This window comes from Salmo trutta, chromosome 35 (assembly GCF_901001165.1).
Source record: "Salmo trutta chromosome 35, fSalTru1.1, whole genome shotgun sequence".
Classification (NCBI taxonomy): domain Eukaryota; kingdom Metazoa; phylum Chordata; class Actinopteri; order Salmoniformes; family Salmonidae; genus Salmo; species Salmo trutta.
The window spans coordinates 7,598,777-7,616,263 of record NC_042991.1 but is presented as its reverse complement, the minus strand read 5'-3'; the positions used below and the strand labels follow the sequence as shown (position 1 = coordinate 7,616,263).

The 17,487-nt window shown below is 46.9% G+C and overlaps 2 protein-coding genes across 12 annotated transcripts in view; one reads left to right on the top strand and one right to left on the bottom strand.

Moving 5' to 3' along the window:
* fzd3a (frizzled class receptor 3a) overlaps positions 1 to 5,387 on the top strand; it is a 31,847-nt gene extending 26,460 nt beyond the window's left edge. For all 5 annotated transcript variants that reach the window (XM_029733163.1, XM_029733164.1, XM_029733162.1 and 2 more), the window contains exons 7-9: positions 2,473 to 2,621; positions 3,061 to 3,318; positions 3,524 to 5,387. In XM_029733163.1, the coding sequence (XP_029589023.1) occupies positions 2,473 to 2,621; positions 3,061 to 3,318; positions 3,524 to 3,782 (666 nt within the window). In that variant the 3' untranslated portion in view covers positions 3,783 to 5,387. The remainder of the gene's footprint in view (positions 1 to 2,472; positions 2,622 to 3,060; positions 3,319 to 3,523) is intronic.
* Positions 5,388 to 5,882: 495 nt separating this feature from the next.
* The window catches only part of cdc42bpab (CDC42 binding protein kinase alpha (DMPK-like) b), a 92,743-nt gene continuing 81,138 nt past the window's right edge, over positions 5,883 to 17,487 (bottom strand). For 3 of the 7 annotated variants that reach the window (XM_029733153.1, XM_029733157.1, XM_029733156.1), the window contains 4 exons: positions 14,339 to 14,456; positions 13,838 to 13,958; positions 11,798 to 11,958; positions 9,682 to 10,814 (listed from right to left, as the gene is read on the bottom strand). In XM_029733153.1, coding sequence (XP_029589013.1) covers positions 10,344 to 10,814; positions 11,798 to 11,958; positions 13,838 to 13,958; positions 14,339 to 14,456 — 871 coding nt within the window. In that variant the 3' untranslated portion in view covers positions 9,682 to 10,343. Of the gene's footprint in view, positions 9,053 to 9,680; positions 10,815 to 11,797; positions 11,959 to 13,837; positions 13,959 to 14,338; positions 14,457 to 17,487 lie in introns of those variants that run through there. The other 4 variants (XM_029733160.1, XM_029733158.1, XM_029733154.1 and 1 more) reach the window with 3 other exon arrangements.

Genomic DNA, 17,487 nt, shown 5'->3' with positions numbered 1-17,487 from the left:
CATTGGCAGTAGAATGGCCTTACTGAAGACCTCAGTGTCTTTCAACGTTGCACCATCATAGGATGCTACCTTTCCAACACGTCAGTTTGTAAAATTTCTGCCCTGCTAGAGCTGCCCCGGTCAACTGTAAGTGCTGTTATTGTGAAGTAGAAACATCTAGGAGCAACAACGGCTCAGCCGCGAAGTGGTAGGCCACACAAGCTCACAGAATGGGACCGCTGAAGCCCGTAGCTCGTAAAAATTGTCTGTACTCGGTCGCAACACTCACTACCGAGTTCGAAACTGCCTCTGGAAGCAACGTCAGCACAAGAACTGTTCATCGGGAGCTTCATGAAATGGGTTTCCATGGCCGAGCAGCCGCACCCAACCCTAAGATCACCATGTGCAATGTCAAGCGTCTGCTAGAGTAGTGTAAAGCTCGCCGCCATTGGACTCTTGGAGAAGTGGAAACGTGTTCTCTGGAGTCGTGAATCACTTTCACCATCTGGCAGTCCAACAGACAAATCTGGGTTGGGCGGATGCCAGGACAACGCTACCTGCTCCAATGCATAGTGCCAACTGTAAAGTTTGGTGTAGGAGGAATAATGGTCTGGGGGTTCGGGCTAGGCCCCTTAGTTCCAGTGAAGGGAAGTCTTAACGCTACAGCATATAATGACATTGTAGACAATACTGTGCTTCCAACTTTGTGGCAACAGTTTGGGGAAGGGCCTTTCCTGTTTTAGCTTGACAATGCCCCCGTGCACAAAGCGAGGTCCATACAGAAATGGTTTGTCAAGATCGGTTTGGAAGAACTTGACTGGCCTGCACAGAGCCCTGACCTCAACCCCATCGAACACCTTTGGGATGAATTGGAACGTTGACTGCGAGCCAGCCCTAATCGCCCAACACCAGTGCCTGACCTCCCTAATGCTCTTGTGGCTGAATGGAAGCAAGTCCCCGCAGCAATGTTCCAATATCTAGTAGAAAGCCTTCCCAGGAGAGTGGAGGATGTTATAGCAGCAAAGGGGGGACCAACTCCATATTAATGCCCATGATTTTGGAATGACATGTTCGACGAGCAGGTGTCCACATACTTTTGGTCATGTAGGGTGTCTATATCAATATGTAAACAGAGCCAGAGAGAGAGAGAGAGAGGTCCTGTGTGGCTCGGTTGGTAGAGCACGATGCTTGCAACATTACAATCGTGAGTTTGATTCCCGCAGGGGCCACCCATACGAAAATGTCAGTCACTTTGGATTAAAGTGTGTGCTTAATGTCATAGAGAAAAGGAATCAGCTGTGAAAACCAACCAGCGCTGAAGGATGGAAATTCTATTTCAACGAATCAGTCCTGCTGCATCCACCCTGTGCCTTTCTACTACTTCCCCTCTGATTGGCCAGAACCGTATGAGATGCCAATCTAGAGGAGTTTAGAAGATAAGACATGTTAACTGAAGGGACGTATGGCTACAGTGATTCAGTCTCTCTCCTCTTATCTCATTCTGTTGTAATGAGGTTCTCTGAGCTCCAGGCTGCTCTGCCTGCCTGCTCCACTCATAACGAGGCCATCAGGACTGCTGTGTATGTGTGTGTGTGTAGGGAAAAAACCAGGGGATGTGTGTGAGTATGTTTCTTACAGGGATAGAGGGGGAGATAGATATGCACATACTGTACATCGGTGGAGGCTGCTGAGGGGAGGACGGCTCATAATAATGGCTGGGACGGAGTCAATGGAAGGGTCTCAACCACATGGAAACCACGCGCTTGATACCATTCCATTGACTCCATTCCAGACATTATTATGAGTTTCCTCCCTTCAGCAGCCTCCACTGACATACATTCACTATGCGTCTGTGGGTTTACTACGGCTGCTACGGTGCAGTGATGCGGTGCATTTACAGGTAGAGGTGAGAAGATGAGGAGTGCTGTGTTGTGTGCTGCTGTACTGTACCCTTCTGCAGTAGAGCACTGTGTGAGTGTACAGTGTGGCCTGAGGGTACAGGTGCACTATCTACGGGGGGGGGGGGGGGGGAAGAGATCAAATTAGAGGGGGGAGGTAGAGAGAGAGGGAACGATTGGGGATGGATGGAATGGAAGTAGAGAAAATGAGAGCAGGGGCGGAGGGAGGGAATGAGAGGTAGAGAGAGGGAGAATAAGACAAAGGGAGGGGGAAGGAGAGAGTCATGCCATTGTGTTGGCTGCTGATTTGTTTATGCCTGTAGCAGTAAGCTGCCGAGCCTGTTAGAAAATACATGCATGTGGGAAAACACACACGACTCAGGAGTACAGTGCCTCACTGCCTTGCAGACAACCTACCGTACGTAGTGTCATGCTTACTGAGAGCTCCATTCTCACCCACGCAGCCCAGCAGACATACGTGTACAATCAAACGTACACACAGACACACACTGTTTCCCTCCAGTACAGATTGCTACTAGAGTACTCCCTTATGGCAGACACACTCACACCTCTCTCCTCTCCATGGGTGACCTAGGTCGAGCAGACCAGCAGACCAAACCTGTCCCTGTTCATCATAAAGTACCTGATGATGTTGGTAGTAGGGATCCCTTCAGTGTTCTGGGTGGGCAGCAAGAAGACCTGCTTCGAATGGGCCAGCTTCTTCCACGGACATAGACGCAAAGAGTGAGTCTCTAAAACACGCTTTCTCTCCCTAACGTCAATGTATTTCTCATGGGGAGCAATGTTTTTTTTAATGACGTGCACAATTAGTGCACATTTGAATTCGATCAAATAAGTATTCTATTGTATATGATATGGAATGCAGGCAATGCACTGCATCTTAATGTATTATACCTGCTGGCTTTAAGTAAAGTGGTACCAAGATTTAAAATTCAACAGTGCTGTATAGTAGTGTTAGTGAAAGGCCCCTTCTCTGCGTTCACCCCCCCTCCCGTGTGATCAGAGCATTAACCCCCTCTCCCATTCCCTGTTCCACACACTCCTCCTTCCTCATCTACCTTTCCACCTTTCCTTTCTCTCTCCCGTCCCTCCTCCGCCTCTCCCTCCCCTCCATCCCTCCCTTCCCCTTCTCCTCGTCCCCCTCGTCCTCTCCCTTTTCCAGTAGCGTGGTCAACGAGAGCAGACAGGTACTCCAGGAGCCAGATTTTGCTCAGCTGCTCCTGCGGGACCCCAACACCCCCATCGCGAGGAAGTCCAGGGGGACGTCCACGCAGGGCACCTCCACCCACGCTTCCTCCACCCACCTGGCCATGCTGGACGAGCCCCCCAGTGGGAGCACCAGCCGGGCAAGTAGTGTCCGCAGCGCCCGCAGCAAGATGAGCAGCTTCCATGGAAGTCTGCATAGATCCAGAGACAGCAGGTAGGGATGGTGGGGACCGTGGGGGTGACAGATTGATTTAATAGATTTGGGGATTGAAAAAAGCCAGACGTGGAAAACAGGTATGGATGAATAGAGGCGAAAATGTGTAGACCTGAAAGGGTTTGGTAAGTGTTAAAAACATGGAGTATTTGTCATGTTATTTACAGTCCCAGATGCCTGACGTCTCTTTCCTCTCCTCTGTCAGGTACACAGCATGTAGTTTCCGCGGAGTTGACGATCGCCTCCCCTATGGCAGCATGCCCCGCCTCAACGAACAATCAGGGTCCAGACACTGCAGCACCAACCGGCTAGACAGCCTGTCAAAGCATGGCTCCACCCAGCGTCTGGATAGCCAATCACGGCACAGCAGCATCAGGGACCTTAGCAACGTCACCCAGGCCATTCAGAGCGCCCCCGGCAATGGAATCCACAGGGTCCTTGAGGAGGATGGAGCCACGGCCTGAACTGAGACATCTGAACGCCTGGCCGCAAAACAAACCTTAGCCTCTACCCTAAAACCCATGCCAACCTTTAAGCTAAACAAGAAGTGTCTAGGACGTGTCAAACTCATTCCACAGAGGGCCAAGTGTCTGCGGGTTTTTGTACTTTGTGGATGAATTAAGGTCACTAATTAGTAAGGAACTCCCCTCACCTGGTTGTCTAAGTCTTAACTGAAATGGAAAAACCAAAAAATCTGCAGATACTCGGCCCTCCATGGAATGAGTTTGATACCCCTGGTCTAGTGGGTAGAGGTTGATTTTGGACTGGACATACTACAGTCCTCTGGCTACATTTACACAGGCAGCCCAATTCTGATCTTTTGCCCAATCAGATCAGATAATTTGCCAATAATTGATAAAAAAACAGAATTGGGATGCCTGTGTAAACTCAGAGATTGTGAGGAAACTGGACATGCAGGACTGTTTGACAATGTGTCTCAACATGTCTCCTCTCATTAAACAGCACTGATAAATGAAGATAGCAGACGACTTGGATTCAGAGGACAGTGTAACTTGGACTTGCAGGAGTGAGAGCTGAACCAATAAGGCTGACATGGAAGAAGAAATCATACTCTTGGCCACAGACTGCTGATCGCCGATGCTTTTTGTTCAGTGTTCTGGAGTCAGCTCTTAGTGAAGGACACTCTACCCTTTAAGTGTAGAACAGCTCTGGGATCAGTTTCAGGTGTAGGACATAATATTGACGTTACAGAGCTTCTTATCTATCGGCACATTCCACGACTCAGGAGGGTGAAAAGGGTTCAATCTAAAGGATTCTACAATCTAAATCGTTCCGTTATGGGTTACACAAGCACATGCTGCCAAGCACTCGTCCACGAAGGCCAAGACTTTATTCCTGCTGACCACATTGTTTACCTGCACGAGGAGTACTGTAGACGCGTCTCCAAAACCACTGTTGTACTACACTACTATACATTGAGGTACTTTTATACGTCAATTGGTTTCATTGCACTTCTGACGGAGGCAGTTGAAGGTACTGTATGTGATGAGTAGGGCCTGAAGTTTTTCCTGACTGTGACCTGCCCAGGGAAAACTCTGGGTCCTAGTGATAATGTGAAGGCGATAGGGACAGTGTCCTGTTGTCAATCAATTGAAAACAATTGACAATGAAACAATTGCATTGATGAATCAGCCATTGTGAAGTGAAGGGCTGTATTGTATTACAGGATAAAAGCGGAATTCCAAACTCCAGCCTTATAGGTAGAATATGAGTGTTATTTTTCCCTCCAGTTAGAATTATAATCAGTAGTATTATTACAAAGTGCATACTTACTTGTATAGATAATTGTTAGCCATAACTTCTAGGTAGTGGCATGTGCATAGGTGTAAATAGATTTTTTTGGGGTGGTGGTGGTGGAAGGGGGGGGGGTGTCTTTTGTGAAATTTGTAATAAATCTTCTGAAAATACATCTGGGAAATGTGTAAGTGGATCTGTGCCCTAGCCTGGAAAACAAACTGAGTTGCTCCATTTTACAAGTGAATCAGAGCGATTCAGTGTGGATCCAGGCTATTATGTGGGCTCCCAAGGAAATAAATGATAAATCAGGACACGAGACTCAGTGAAGCCGTATTTGTAACAGCCCTCCGCTTTATTGAAATACATTGGAGTCAGGTTAATATAATGAGTTCTCCACAAGTGTGGTGGCCAGTATCCATACATTATGTTTGACCTTACACCTTAAATATTTCTGTGCAAAAAGAATCTACATCACCTGTAGTGGGCTATCCTCAATAAAACTCCCAAACCGTTCAAATAAAATGAGCAAGTCAAAATTAAAAACAAACAAATCCAAAAAAAAAAATGATTACATCTATAACATGCAAAACTGTACAAATTATTACAAAGCAATCCTAAAAAACAAAGTGTATAATATGATATGAAAGAACAAAATAATATAGAAGGAACTGAAGATAAGACCTCACTGAAATGCAAAGGCGTTTTCTTTTTTTAAATGGTTATCATGGTGGCACCTCAGCCTCAAACTACTACCCTCCATCTGCTCTTTCACCCCTTTTCATCCTTAATTCAAAACACTTGTCTGATTTTTTTCCTCCTTTTCTCTGTCTTTTCTTCCACCTGAATCTTTAGACCCTTACGCCTAGTCACAGCTAGCTACACTACCGCTAAATTTAGCTCTTCTTTCCCAAGTATAGTCTGTTCTGTCACACTCACTTCCATTGTTAGGGTGAAAATAATCATTGGTTCTGACATTCCTGAGTTTTTCTTTTTTAAAGTGGGATTTCAGGGCTTTAACTGTACAGTATAAAGCCTGGTCTATCATATTTTCTCTTCGCTCTCAGCTAATACATTCTACAGATAAGGCCCAGCAGATATGAATAGGGACTCTTGGTAGCTTAAAAGGCAATCTTAAGAGGGGTGGTTAAGTTGAGACGGTTGAGTAAAACCAACTTAGCGAGACTGACGTCTAAAGGCGAATTCTTATTTTGCAAGCTCAATATAAAATGGAATTCTAAAAACATGTGGAATGAGTAGGCTAGAGATAAATTACTGTATTTTCATGGGAATATAATAGAATTGTGGTTTAGGGTTAAGGTTTAGGTCCCCAATGGCACGAATGAAAGCAGAAATCTGTTCCGTTTTTGTCTTATATTTTTATATACTTCTGACTAGGATAGATAAACTGCCATCTTGACTACTTGGTACACTTCAACCCACCCAAACACTCCTCAACCTTAAGACAGAAGGTCCCTTTGAGCAGTAAGTAACAACAGCCATTCATTAAATGGTCTGTAACATAAAAAGAATTCCTCATTAGAAATGAAAAGAGTCCCCTTTCCAGAATAAGAGTCCCCTCCCTTCCGCTCGAGAGAGAAGAGTCAGCCGATCTAGGCACTCGACCCAAAGCTCCGAAACAATATCAAGTAACTTGTTTCATTTCCACACATAAATACACATCAACAACACCATGCTGTGATTTGCATTAGGGTTGGGGTCAATTTCAATTTAGGCAATTCAGAAAGTAAACAGAAATTCTAATTCCAAATTTGTCACAAAGAAGCATTGAGGAAAATTGGAATGGAACTTGAATTGACCGAATAAAAATGGAATTGACCCCAATTTGGGTTTGTATCAAGGTTATTGCATTACCAGACAGTAATATACAGCTTACCAGTTAACAGTAAGAACATATCAATGACAGCAGGGAGGTTTGGAACAGAAATTAAACATCGAACTTGTCATCCTAGCATTTTTGTTTTCATTATTTCACTCTTTTTTTGACCTCCATTTCAGCCTAGCGCTGTCTGTCTAGTCAAATCGACATCTACAATTGTCGTCTCTCTTTTCCCCCCCTAACCTATCAAAACATTCTTCAAAATAAGCAAGGCTGTCTGAAAACTAATGAAGACTCAAGAGTCCAAGTCCTTCTTTTTTTTTTGGTTATAACAAGCTTTCCAAAATCTCTCTCAGACGTCAAAGGATAGACATATTTGAGGTTCACACGTTGGTACCACAGAGGATAGTATGGAAATACACACTTAGTGTTTCAGAATCACTGTCAGTTAGGAAAGACGCAATCCCACCTCAGCTGATCTAACTGTGGACCATAGCGGAAAGAGTGAAGGGGGAAACGCCTGTGTGTGTGTGCGTGGGTTTGTGCATGTAAGTGTGAATGCATGCATCTGTGACAGGACTATTGCTTCAAATAAATGCACATACTCACTAAACAGCACGGGTCCATGCGACCCATATCAGTTTCCTCAAACGCAAATCAAAATGACACTTGACAGTTTGTCTCGTACATGAAATACAAAAAAAACCTAAAACAAATCTAAAAGCAATCATTAGAGGAACTTGAAGTGGTTTAAAATGGCTTTCTTGTGAATATAACCCCAAATCATACTCAAAAGATAAACAGGAATCGAGGATCTTCTCCCATCTATTTCTCTATAGTATTTCCCTTATCATATATTATTCTCTGATTTTAACCTATGTACATGGTTGTGATGGGAATCGGCTTTTTGGAATTGATCAGTGGTTGGTCTATTACTGTACTTACGGTATTAGGTCTACACTACATGGAAAATGGTCCCAGATCACTGGATGAGGTCACTGGCCCATGTCATGAGGAAGTCGCATAAGGAGCTGTGATGTCATCATAGAATGTTCAGTCTGCTTCTAAACGCTGCTGTCCCTAAGAATTTGAAAACATGAAGCCAGCGAGGTGTCACCTAGAGTTAAAATACCCCTAACCACACTTTTATTTTTGTACTGCTTTACTGTAGCTTTTTGCTGATGGTACGAAGAAATTAAGTCACTGCACGTATTTCACTTCATGAGCAAAAAAATAAAAATAAAAAAAACACATTGCTTTATTTTTTTCTTCATTTTTTTTTTTTACATGTTATTTTGTGAGCCTTGTATTGTAAATGGAATTCCCCCTCTTCCTCTGCTGCCAACTACCATTTTGGAAGAAAGCAACAGAAGGAAAAAGAGAGAGTGAAAACATCCTCTCTTTCTCCTCTAGCTGCAAAGCACCTTGCTCTCCATGTCTTCGATAGATAGACGAATAAATAAAAGGTGGCCCGCCAAGCCCAAAGGGTGCTATGTACACGTGTCTAATGATCTGTTATTTCATATTATCCTCTTCTTTTTGTCACGTCTTGAGGTTTGTGTGTCTCTTTACAGGAGTTGCCAATAACATAATAATCTATACGGGGCTAGTAGTGCTGCAATCAAAAGTACTCTCAATAAAACTCAGCGCTTCGCTTATTCTGGTTATCAGCTACAAAGCAGATGAAAGGGGGTGTACATTTTAATTCCTATATTGTATGCCCTCCCTCAAAAACACACACACACACAGACACAAACGTGAGCACGCACGCACACACACACCCTTTCCCAGTATTTCCCTCTTGGTCAAACACTTCCTTTCCCTGTGTTTGTTTGTAGATCTCAGTTCCATCTTTGGAACTAGGTTGGAGGTCAAAGGTGAAGTAAGTAAGTGGGAGGGGCCTGTGGCAGCGGGTGCAGTTCCGTGGGCAGGGCCCGGGAAGGGGGGGGGCGGGCCCGGGAGCTTGGTGAGGGTCAGGGATTGGAGCTGTGTGCGGTCTGTCACTCATGTGTCCCAGCCAGTCATGCGGTCTGTGCTCTCCAGTGAGAGGGACTTGGTCTTGTGGGGTGAGGCTGGGCTGGGGGGACTGCTGAACGTAGAACTGTTTGACGCCGTCGAGTGACGGGGCGAGTCAGAGTCCTGGAGAGAGCGAGAGAGAGAGGGGGGGGGGGGGGGGGAGATGGTGAGAGGGGGAGAAGGAAAGTAGAAGAAAGAGGGAGGGAGAGGCACTTAGATGTTGTACTTTTCTCATAGCTAAACACAGAACAGGCAAGGGTCACGGTCAGTAGGCATGCAATGCAAGAAAACCCTGAAACACAGGAGGCAATACGATCTTAACTTGTCTGAGAAAAATAATACCCCTTTTTTAAAAATAAAAATAAATAACACAAATAATATATACACTTTCTCCTATTCGTGCCTACTGAACACAACCCATCTCTCCAATGGGCTCAGTAGATCAGGCCTGGTCAACACCAGTCCTCAGGGACCTCTGTGTGTGTGTGTTTGTCCTTTCAACCAACCACTGTCATCATCAAAGCTAATCTGCTGTTTGACTTCCTGCCTGCCGATGTGGACATGGTGATATCTCTTCACATCACCACACAGAGCGCTAGGCAACAATGACTTAATGCCCCGGGAACCTTCCACATCATCAGACAATGAGCAGCTCGATTGGCCGGAAGTCATTGGTTACAGCAAAACACATACGCAATACACACGAGGCCCCCCTCCCGTCTACTGTCTACTACTACAATACACAGCAGTCAGTGGGAGGTTGACCAACTTTTGTTCCAGCCTAGTTCAAAACGCATGGTTCAAATAATCGACACATATAAGGTTTTGGAGCTAGAATGCGATTTGTTAAATCAGGGGTGTAGTGTGTGTGTGTGTGCTGGGCTGGAACAAAAGCCTGCATACACTGCTGGTCCTCCATAATTATGATATGCCACCCCTGCTATAGTATACCATTGTGTACAAGATATCCCTGAGGACAGCACTGGGAGTTGCTAGTTAAGAAAAGCAGGGTTGAGATCATCTCCCTCCTCCACTGAATGGAGGTAGTAGGTTTTGTAAAATTCCAGTAACTATCCCACAATTCCCAGGTTTTCCAGAAATGCCCTGATTATTCCCTCCTGATTCCGGGAACCTTCCGGCTGGGGTTTCTAGAAAACCGGGGGAATTTGAGAAAAGTCACCAGAATTTCGCAACTCTACACGGGAGGTGGTGAGAGTGAATTTGTCCTCTGCGCCGCATGTTTCTCACAGACAAAACATACATTTTTCACTGCTAAGGCTATTTGTACAGTAGGCTACGCCTGTGGGAGCTACAACTGTCCACCACCGCACTACAGCAGCTGGCACAAAGCTACAGGTACGATTATGGCCTATAGGAGAGGAGCGCCACAGTATCTTCCTGATGATGTATCAGTTCAGATACTGTCAGGGTCATTATTAGAAACATGAGTTGGGCTGGCCACAGGGGGGACCGTATGGAAGCAGACAGACGCATGCGGGGTAGAGGATGATGGTGACACCCCATTCCAAAAACCAAACCAAAAAATGAAGTAGAAACACCCAAGGCAGGTCAGGGGAAATGGGAATGAGTAACCGCACTCTAGCCAGAAACAGACGGGGCAATCAGATGCTGGTGCTGCTGGGGCTGAAATGGTGCGGTGCTGGGCAGGAGGTGGGGAGTGATGGGAGGCTTTGGGGCAAAGCTTCACGACTGTGGGCAACGCGCGCACGTGCGCGTTGGTGTCTGTGTGTGTGGTTGAGGGGTAGGTTACAGTGCGTCTGGGTTGGTTGTGTGTGTGTGCTGACATTACCTTCATCTTACTAAGCAGGGTCCTTAAAGCCCTTTTCAGATCGGGGGTCTTCTCCGATGGCGAGACCGCCTGCCACTGGAGAGGAACAGTTACAGACTCAGCGACCCGGCCCGGCCCAGAGAACAACATGCTGGGGCTGGCGAAGCGGGTGGAGGGGGGGCGAGATGGGGGCAGGCACGAATCACGATGGAGCTAGCCAGGTATGAGGGACGGTGGGGGTGGTAGACAGTCAGCCAGGCCAGAAGAGGGAGCCAAAGGCACAATGGATAGCTAGAGCAAGAATCCCCTGCTTTGAGGATGGCTGGATGCTTGAGGTAAAAGCTGCTCTTAACCACAGACCTAGGATCAGATTATTCGACCCCAAATCTAACCTTAAACATTAGGGGGATGAAAAAACTATCCGACCCTGAATCAGTGGTTAGTGGTGACTTATAGCCAGCTACTACTGGCTGGGTGGTTGAGGCTGAGTGAGGAGAGGCCAGATGCAGAGAACCAGAGAGGGGAATGGCTGTGACCGAGGTTCGGGTGAGGGTTACGTATGGGGGGCCGATTGAGTTCCCTATGAGGGGCTGTGGTGGGTCTAGGAACCAATCAGACCGAGGGATAGGATGAGGCAAAGGGCGATATGGGAGGGCACGAAAAGACGCAGGCTGGGTGGTGGATGTTGTGGGTAAAAGGGGGGCGCAGAGTTATGGGGCACACTTTGATATGTCTAATTACAGAGATATTTGATACGTCTTCCACGTCATTGGTCACCAGGATTTTCAGTGTCTGTGTAGTGTTATGGTGAACCTAGTCATATTTAGAGCAACTGCGCTCAAAACGATTAGTGAAACGTGGTTTCAGATCCATCCACTTGACTCTCACAACCAAATACAACCAAGATACAACTATCTGAACACTAGTATCAGAGATGCAACTTACGGTATATCATCTAAGCTGAGACACAGATTCAGCACAATTGTTCCCAATTATTAGTAGCTGAGTTTAAGTAGCCTTAATCAAGTACAATTTACCCAGGCGCCTTAGGGAGGAAGCAAGCTAGCCTGGTCACGTACCTCTCTATCGAACTGGGATAGGGGTGCGTCGCTGCAGCCGTCCATACCCCCTCCGGAGGACAAGGAGCTCTCGGAGGGAGAGGTCATGGTCTGGCGCTTAGAGCTGTAGCTACCCCCGGACAGCTCTCTCCTCAACGCATTGCCGTTCTGAGATGACGAACCTGGAAAAAGGAGGGAGAGAGCCAAAAATAGAGAGATAGGGGAAGAAAGAGAGGAATGGGGAGAGAGTGGGACAGAGAAGGGGAGGGGGAGTTAGGAAGAGAAGTGAAGAGAGAAAGTTAGAGACAGATGAGTGTCACCCTTCGGAATGTATTCAGACCCCTTGACTTTCGTTACGTTACAGCCTTATTCTAAAATTGATTATATAAAAAAAATCCTGTGCAATCTACACACAATATCTCATAATGACAAAGCGAAAACAGGTCTTTAGACATTGTTGCTAAATTTATTAAAAATAAAAAACAGAAATACCTTATTTACGTAAGTATTCAGACTCTTTGCTATGACTCTCAAAATTGATCTCAGGTGCATCCGGTTTCCATTGATTATCCCTGAGATGTTTCTACAACTTCATTGGAGTCTGTGGTAAATTCAGTTGATTGGACATGATTTGGAAAGGCACACACCTGTCTATCGAAGGTCGCACAGTTGACAGTGCATGTCAGAGCAAAAACCAAGCCATGAGGTCGAAGGAATTGTCCGTAGAGCTCCGAGAGAGAATTGTGTCGAGGCACAGATCGGGGGAAGGGTACCAAAATATTTCTGCAGCATGAATGATCCAAGAACACAGTGGCCTCCATCATTCTTAAATGGAAGAAGTTTGGAACCACCAAGACTCTTCCTAGAGCTGGTCGGCCAGCCAAACTGAGCAATCGAGGGAGAAGGGCCTTGGTCAGGGAGGTGACCAAGAACCCGATGGTGACTCTGACAGAGCTCTAGAGTTCCTCTGTGGAGAACCTTCCAGAAGGACAACCATCTCTGTAGCACGCCACCAATCAGGCCTTTATGATAGAGTGGCCAGAAGAAAGCCACTCCTCAGTAAAAGGCACAAGACAGCCTGCTTGGAGTTTGCCAAAAGGCACCTAAAGACTCTCAAACCATGAGAAACAAGATTCTCTGGTCTGATGAAACCAAGATTGAACACTTTGGCTTGAATGCCAAGCGTCACATCTGGAGGAAACCTGGCACCATCCCTACGGTGAAGCATGGTGGTGGCAGCATCACGCTGTGGGGATGTTTTTCAGCGGCAGGGACTGGGAGACTAGTCAGGATCGAGGTAAAGATGAACGGAGCAAAGTGCAGAGTGATCCTTGATGAAAACCTGCACAAGAGCACTCAGGACCTTAGATAGGGGTGAAAGTTCACTTTCCAACAGGACAATGACCCTAAGCACACAGCCAAGACAACGCATGAGTGGCTTCGGGACAAGTCTCAATGTCCTTGAGTGGCCCAGCCAGAGCCCGGACTTGAACCCGATTAACAATTTCTGGAGAGACCTGAAAATAGCGGTGCAGCGACGCTCCCCATCCAACCTGACAGAGCTTGAGATGATCTGCAGAGAAGAATGGGAGAAACTCCCCAAATACAGATGTGCCAAGCTTGTAGCATCATACCTAAGAAGACTCAAAGCTGTAATTGCTGCCAAAGGTGCTTCAACAAAGTACTGAGTTAATGGTCTGAGTACTTATGAACATGTGATATTTCAGAAAAAAAAATGTATGTATAAAAAACTGTTTTTGCTTCGTCATTATGGGGTATTACGTGTAGATTGATGAGAAAAAAAACAATTTAATCAATTTTAGAATAAGTCTAACATCAAAATGTGGAAAAAGTCAAGGGGTCTGAATATTTTCGCGAGGCACTGTAAATGCATTTAAATCTACAAAAATCTACTTTCCATTGTTCACTAGTAACAAACACATCCATTTTCTATACCCAGACCTACATCTTGTGATGCTTCTTTAATCCCCATTTGATTATACCATATTTATTTGACTATTAAGCTTACTAGCTTAGTGTGTTTAGTAGTGTGGTACTTACGGATGCCCAGTCCACTGCTGGCGCTCATGGACCGTCCCGGCTCGGCTCTGTTCTTGGTGATGGAGGGGATGGACACGGAGCCACTGAAGCCTGCAGCACGACTCTCCTGAACACGCACGTTCTGTGTCAGGCAGGCCAGTGGACAGGGGAGGACAGGGGAGGACAGGGGAGGACAGAATAGACCAGGGCGGATGAGGACAGAGAGGCACAGATAGATGGATTATGAAGATGGGATGAGAACGCATAGATATACAGGCACATAAAAACATTTGTGAATACACATTCACCGAATGACAAATATGGATATGAACACATAACACGTAATATAGCCATGGTGACCACACATATGCACATACGTAAACACGGACAATAAATCACACAAACGCACAGACATTCACACGTACAAACACATGATGCTCAGTTGGACCAGAGAAGGATGTACTCAGCTTGTTACAACTAAGCGGAACATCTATGGACACTCTCTGTCGTGGCCCGTCTTACCATGGGCAGGTCTTTGAGGATCTGGATGCCGTCCCCAGGTCCCATGTGGGCCACGTGGTTAAAGTTGGTGGGGTTGGAGATCAGCTTGTTCCTCATCTCTGGGTCTCTCAGCATCTCTCTGTATAGGACAGACACCAAACACAGGAATGAGGTGACTGTGGCCAGAACAGGGTGAACGCACCAGTAGAGAGTGATATTGCGTGAACAGAATGAGCTTTATGCCTATGGAGGGGACGAATATGGATGAATGGTATGGAGTCTGTACTTAATCTGTAGTGTGTAATGTACCATTAGCTGTACACTCCCTCTGTGAAGTAGCTTGGTGTAGTGTATTGTGCACTATGAGTGTGTAGTGTGCACTATGTAGTATGGCGTGCACTACACAGTGTGTAGTGTATTGTGTACTATGTAGTGTATTATGCACTGTGTGTAGTGTATTGTGTAGTGCGCACTACGTAGTGTGTAATGTATTGTGTAGTGTGCACTATAGTGTATAGTGTATTGTGCACCATGTAGTGTATAGTGTAGTGCACACTATGTAGTGTGTAGTGTATGGATATGCACACATATGTCGGCGGGCAACAGCAGGGTGCATGTGACACACCTAGTGCAGTAGTGCCTGGTTAGAGATTAGTTGCATGCCCGCTTACCACGTGCTTGCATACTCTCGCTTACAGCTCGCTGCTGCCGGCTAGCCCTTTTGGTGAATTGGGGAGCAGTATGCACAAGTCTCCCCTTGCCGGTACAAAGCTATGACCAAGACTCCTGTCGGGCCTTATCGCGGCGGCACACGTTAACTGGTTGTCTTGAAACACCAGGCTAACCCGACAGGGGATCTCGGAGCAGCAGTGTGTACACGTCCTGGCAGCCATCAGCCACTGTCCCGCTGCCTTGTGGGTTATTCTTGTACGACAAAGGCTAGGGAAGCACACCCTGAGAGAAAAGCAGCGTGCTGGCAGCACGTGGTAGACGGACGCCGACAGACTGGGGTTCAGGCAGCCTCCTGCAGATGTGGAAGATACTGGTCGTCCTGGATTTCCCCCCTTGCCACTGGAATTTCACCTTCTTACAGTGCTGTTGAGGATTGCGCACCCTCAGCGGTACTTTACATAACTTCCTTTGCGCAGGTATCCATTTCTGACCTCAGTGAAGCCATCAACCGGAAACCGGCCTAAAGCCTGGCAGGTTTGGGTTGTCTGGTGATGGGGCAGGAGTGAATGCACCGGGAGCCCTTAATCAGACCGCTCTGCACGCCAGCTGCACAGGGCTATTATGGTCACCAGCAGTTGGGACTTGAGTGGCAGCTGCTCTCGGCAGACCCCCGTGTGACTGAGCAGCCCTATTTAGCCACACTGCTCACCCCAGCTGGGGAGAGGCCTAGAAAGTGGCCTAAAAAAACGTTCCACTCAGCGGTTGAAAAATGCTAAAGAAAATAATTCCCCTGAAACTGGCGACATAGAACATCAGAACTCCTTTGGACACTGACGATAATAGCGATAGACCCCATCGGAGAACAGCTTTGATTGCTGCAGAACTAAGGCGCTACAACATAGACATTGCTGCCCTGAGTGAGACCATGTTTCTGGATGCACGTTCCCTGAAAGAGGAGGGAGAAGGTTACACCTTCTTCTGGAAAGGTTACCCTCCGGGTGGACAACATCAGCATGGTGTGGGACTGGCAATTAGAGCCCTCTACCCAGCCTCACCAAAACACCTTTCGGCATAAGTGAAAGACTCATGTCTCTCCGTATCCCCCTAGTCACTAGATGAGGCCCTTCACCCGGAATGACGAGATCTTTCTGCTGGGTGACTTCAACGCTAGGGTGGGACAGAACATGGAGCGGAGTGCTGGGTAGACATGGTGTTGGTCAGGTCAATGAGAACGGCACGAGTCCGCTAACTCTATATGCCGAGCACGATTTAATTGTCACTAACACCTTGTTCCAGCAGAAGAACAAATATAAAACATCATGGATGCACCCACGCTCCAAACACTGGCACCTGATCGACTACGCCATAGTGAGACGTTCTGACACTAATGACGTCCTGCTGACACGTCCCGTCCCCCCCAATGCCTGCAGAAGTCCAGTAAGAGGCGTCTGCACTGTATCCGGCTTGAGAAAACTGCAGTAAGGGACGAGTTCTGTCGCTGAAAGGCTGAGGGAGACTGAACCTCTTCTGAGCGCAGATGACCCCATGGACCAGTTGTGGGCACCTATTAGCTCAGTGCTCTATCAGGCAGCGGCCCACTTTATTGGCTACAGAGGTAGGAAACATCTGGACTGGTTCGATGACAACTGACACCATCACAGCCTTACTGGATAATATGCAAAGCGCACAGGGCTACTCACAACAGCCCCACATCGGCTACCCTCTGCAAGCAATGGAGTGCATCACGCAAGGAAGTGCAAACAACCTTGATTGCTCTGCAGAACGAATGGCGGACGAATAAGGCACAATACATCCAAGTTTATGCCGACAAAAACGACATGCACAATTTCTACAACTCAACACCTCTTGGAAGGTTGGTGAATAGTTATCAGCTATCCGTTCCCTCAAGAACAACAAGACTCCTGGCGCTGACAGCATGCCGACAGAGCTACTTAAGAGAGGTTACTTCTGCACCAGAAAGCTCCACCAGTACATCACCAAGGTTTGGGACCGGGAGATCGTCCCCCAACAGTGGCGGGATGCAAACATTGTCACCATCTATAAGAACAAGGGTGACAAGTCCATCTGCGGCAACAGCCAGGGGATATTTCTTCTGGCTGTTGCCGGCAAGGTCCTGGCCAAGGAGATGCCACACAGGCTGGTGAACAACATCACAGAGGAACTGCTGCCAGAGTCACAATGCGGCTTCAGAAAGAACAGGAGTACGGTCGACATGATATTCACGGGACGTCAACTCCAGGAGAAGTGCTGGGAACAACATCAGGACCTTATCATGGCCTTTGTCGACCTCTCTGAGAACTTCGACACGGTGAGCAGGGAACTACTATGGGGCATTCTACTCAAATATGGCTGTCCAGACAAATGTGTTAACATCCTTTGCCAGTTCCATGATGGGATGATGCCTCAGTGGCCATAGGAGGGCAGGAGTCAGTGCCCTTTGGAGTAAGCGTCGGTGTGAGGCAGGGGTGTGTGCTGGC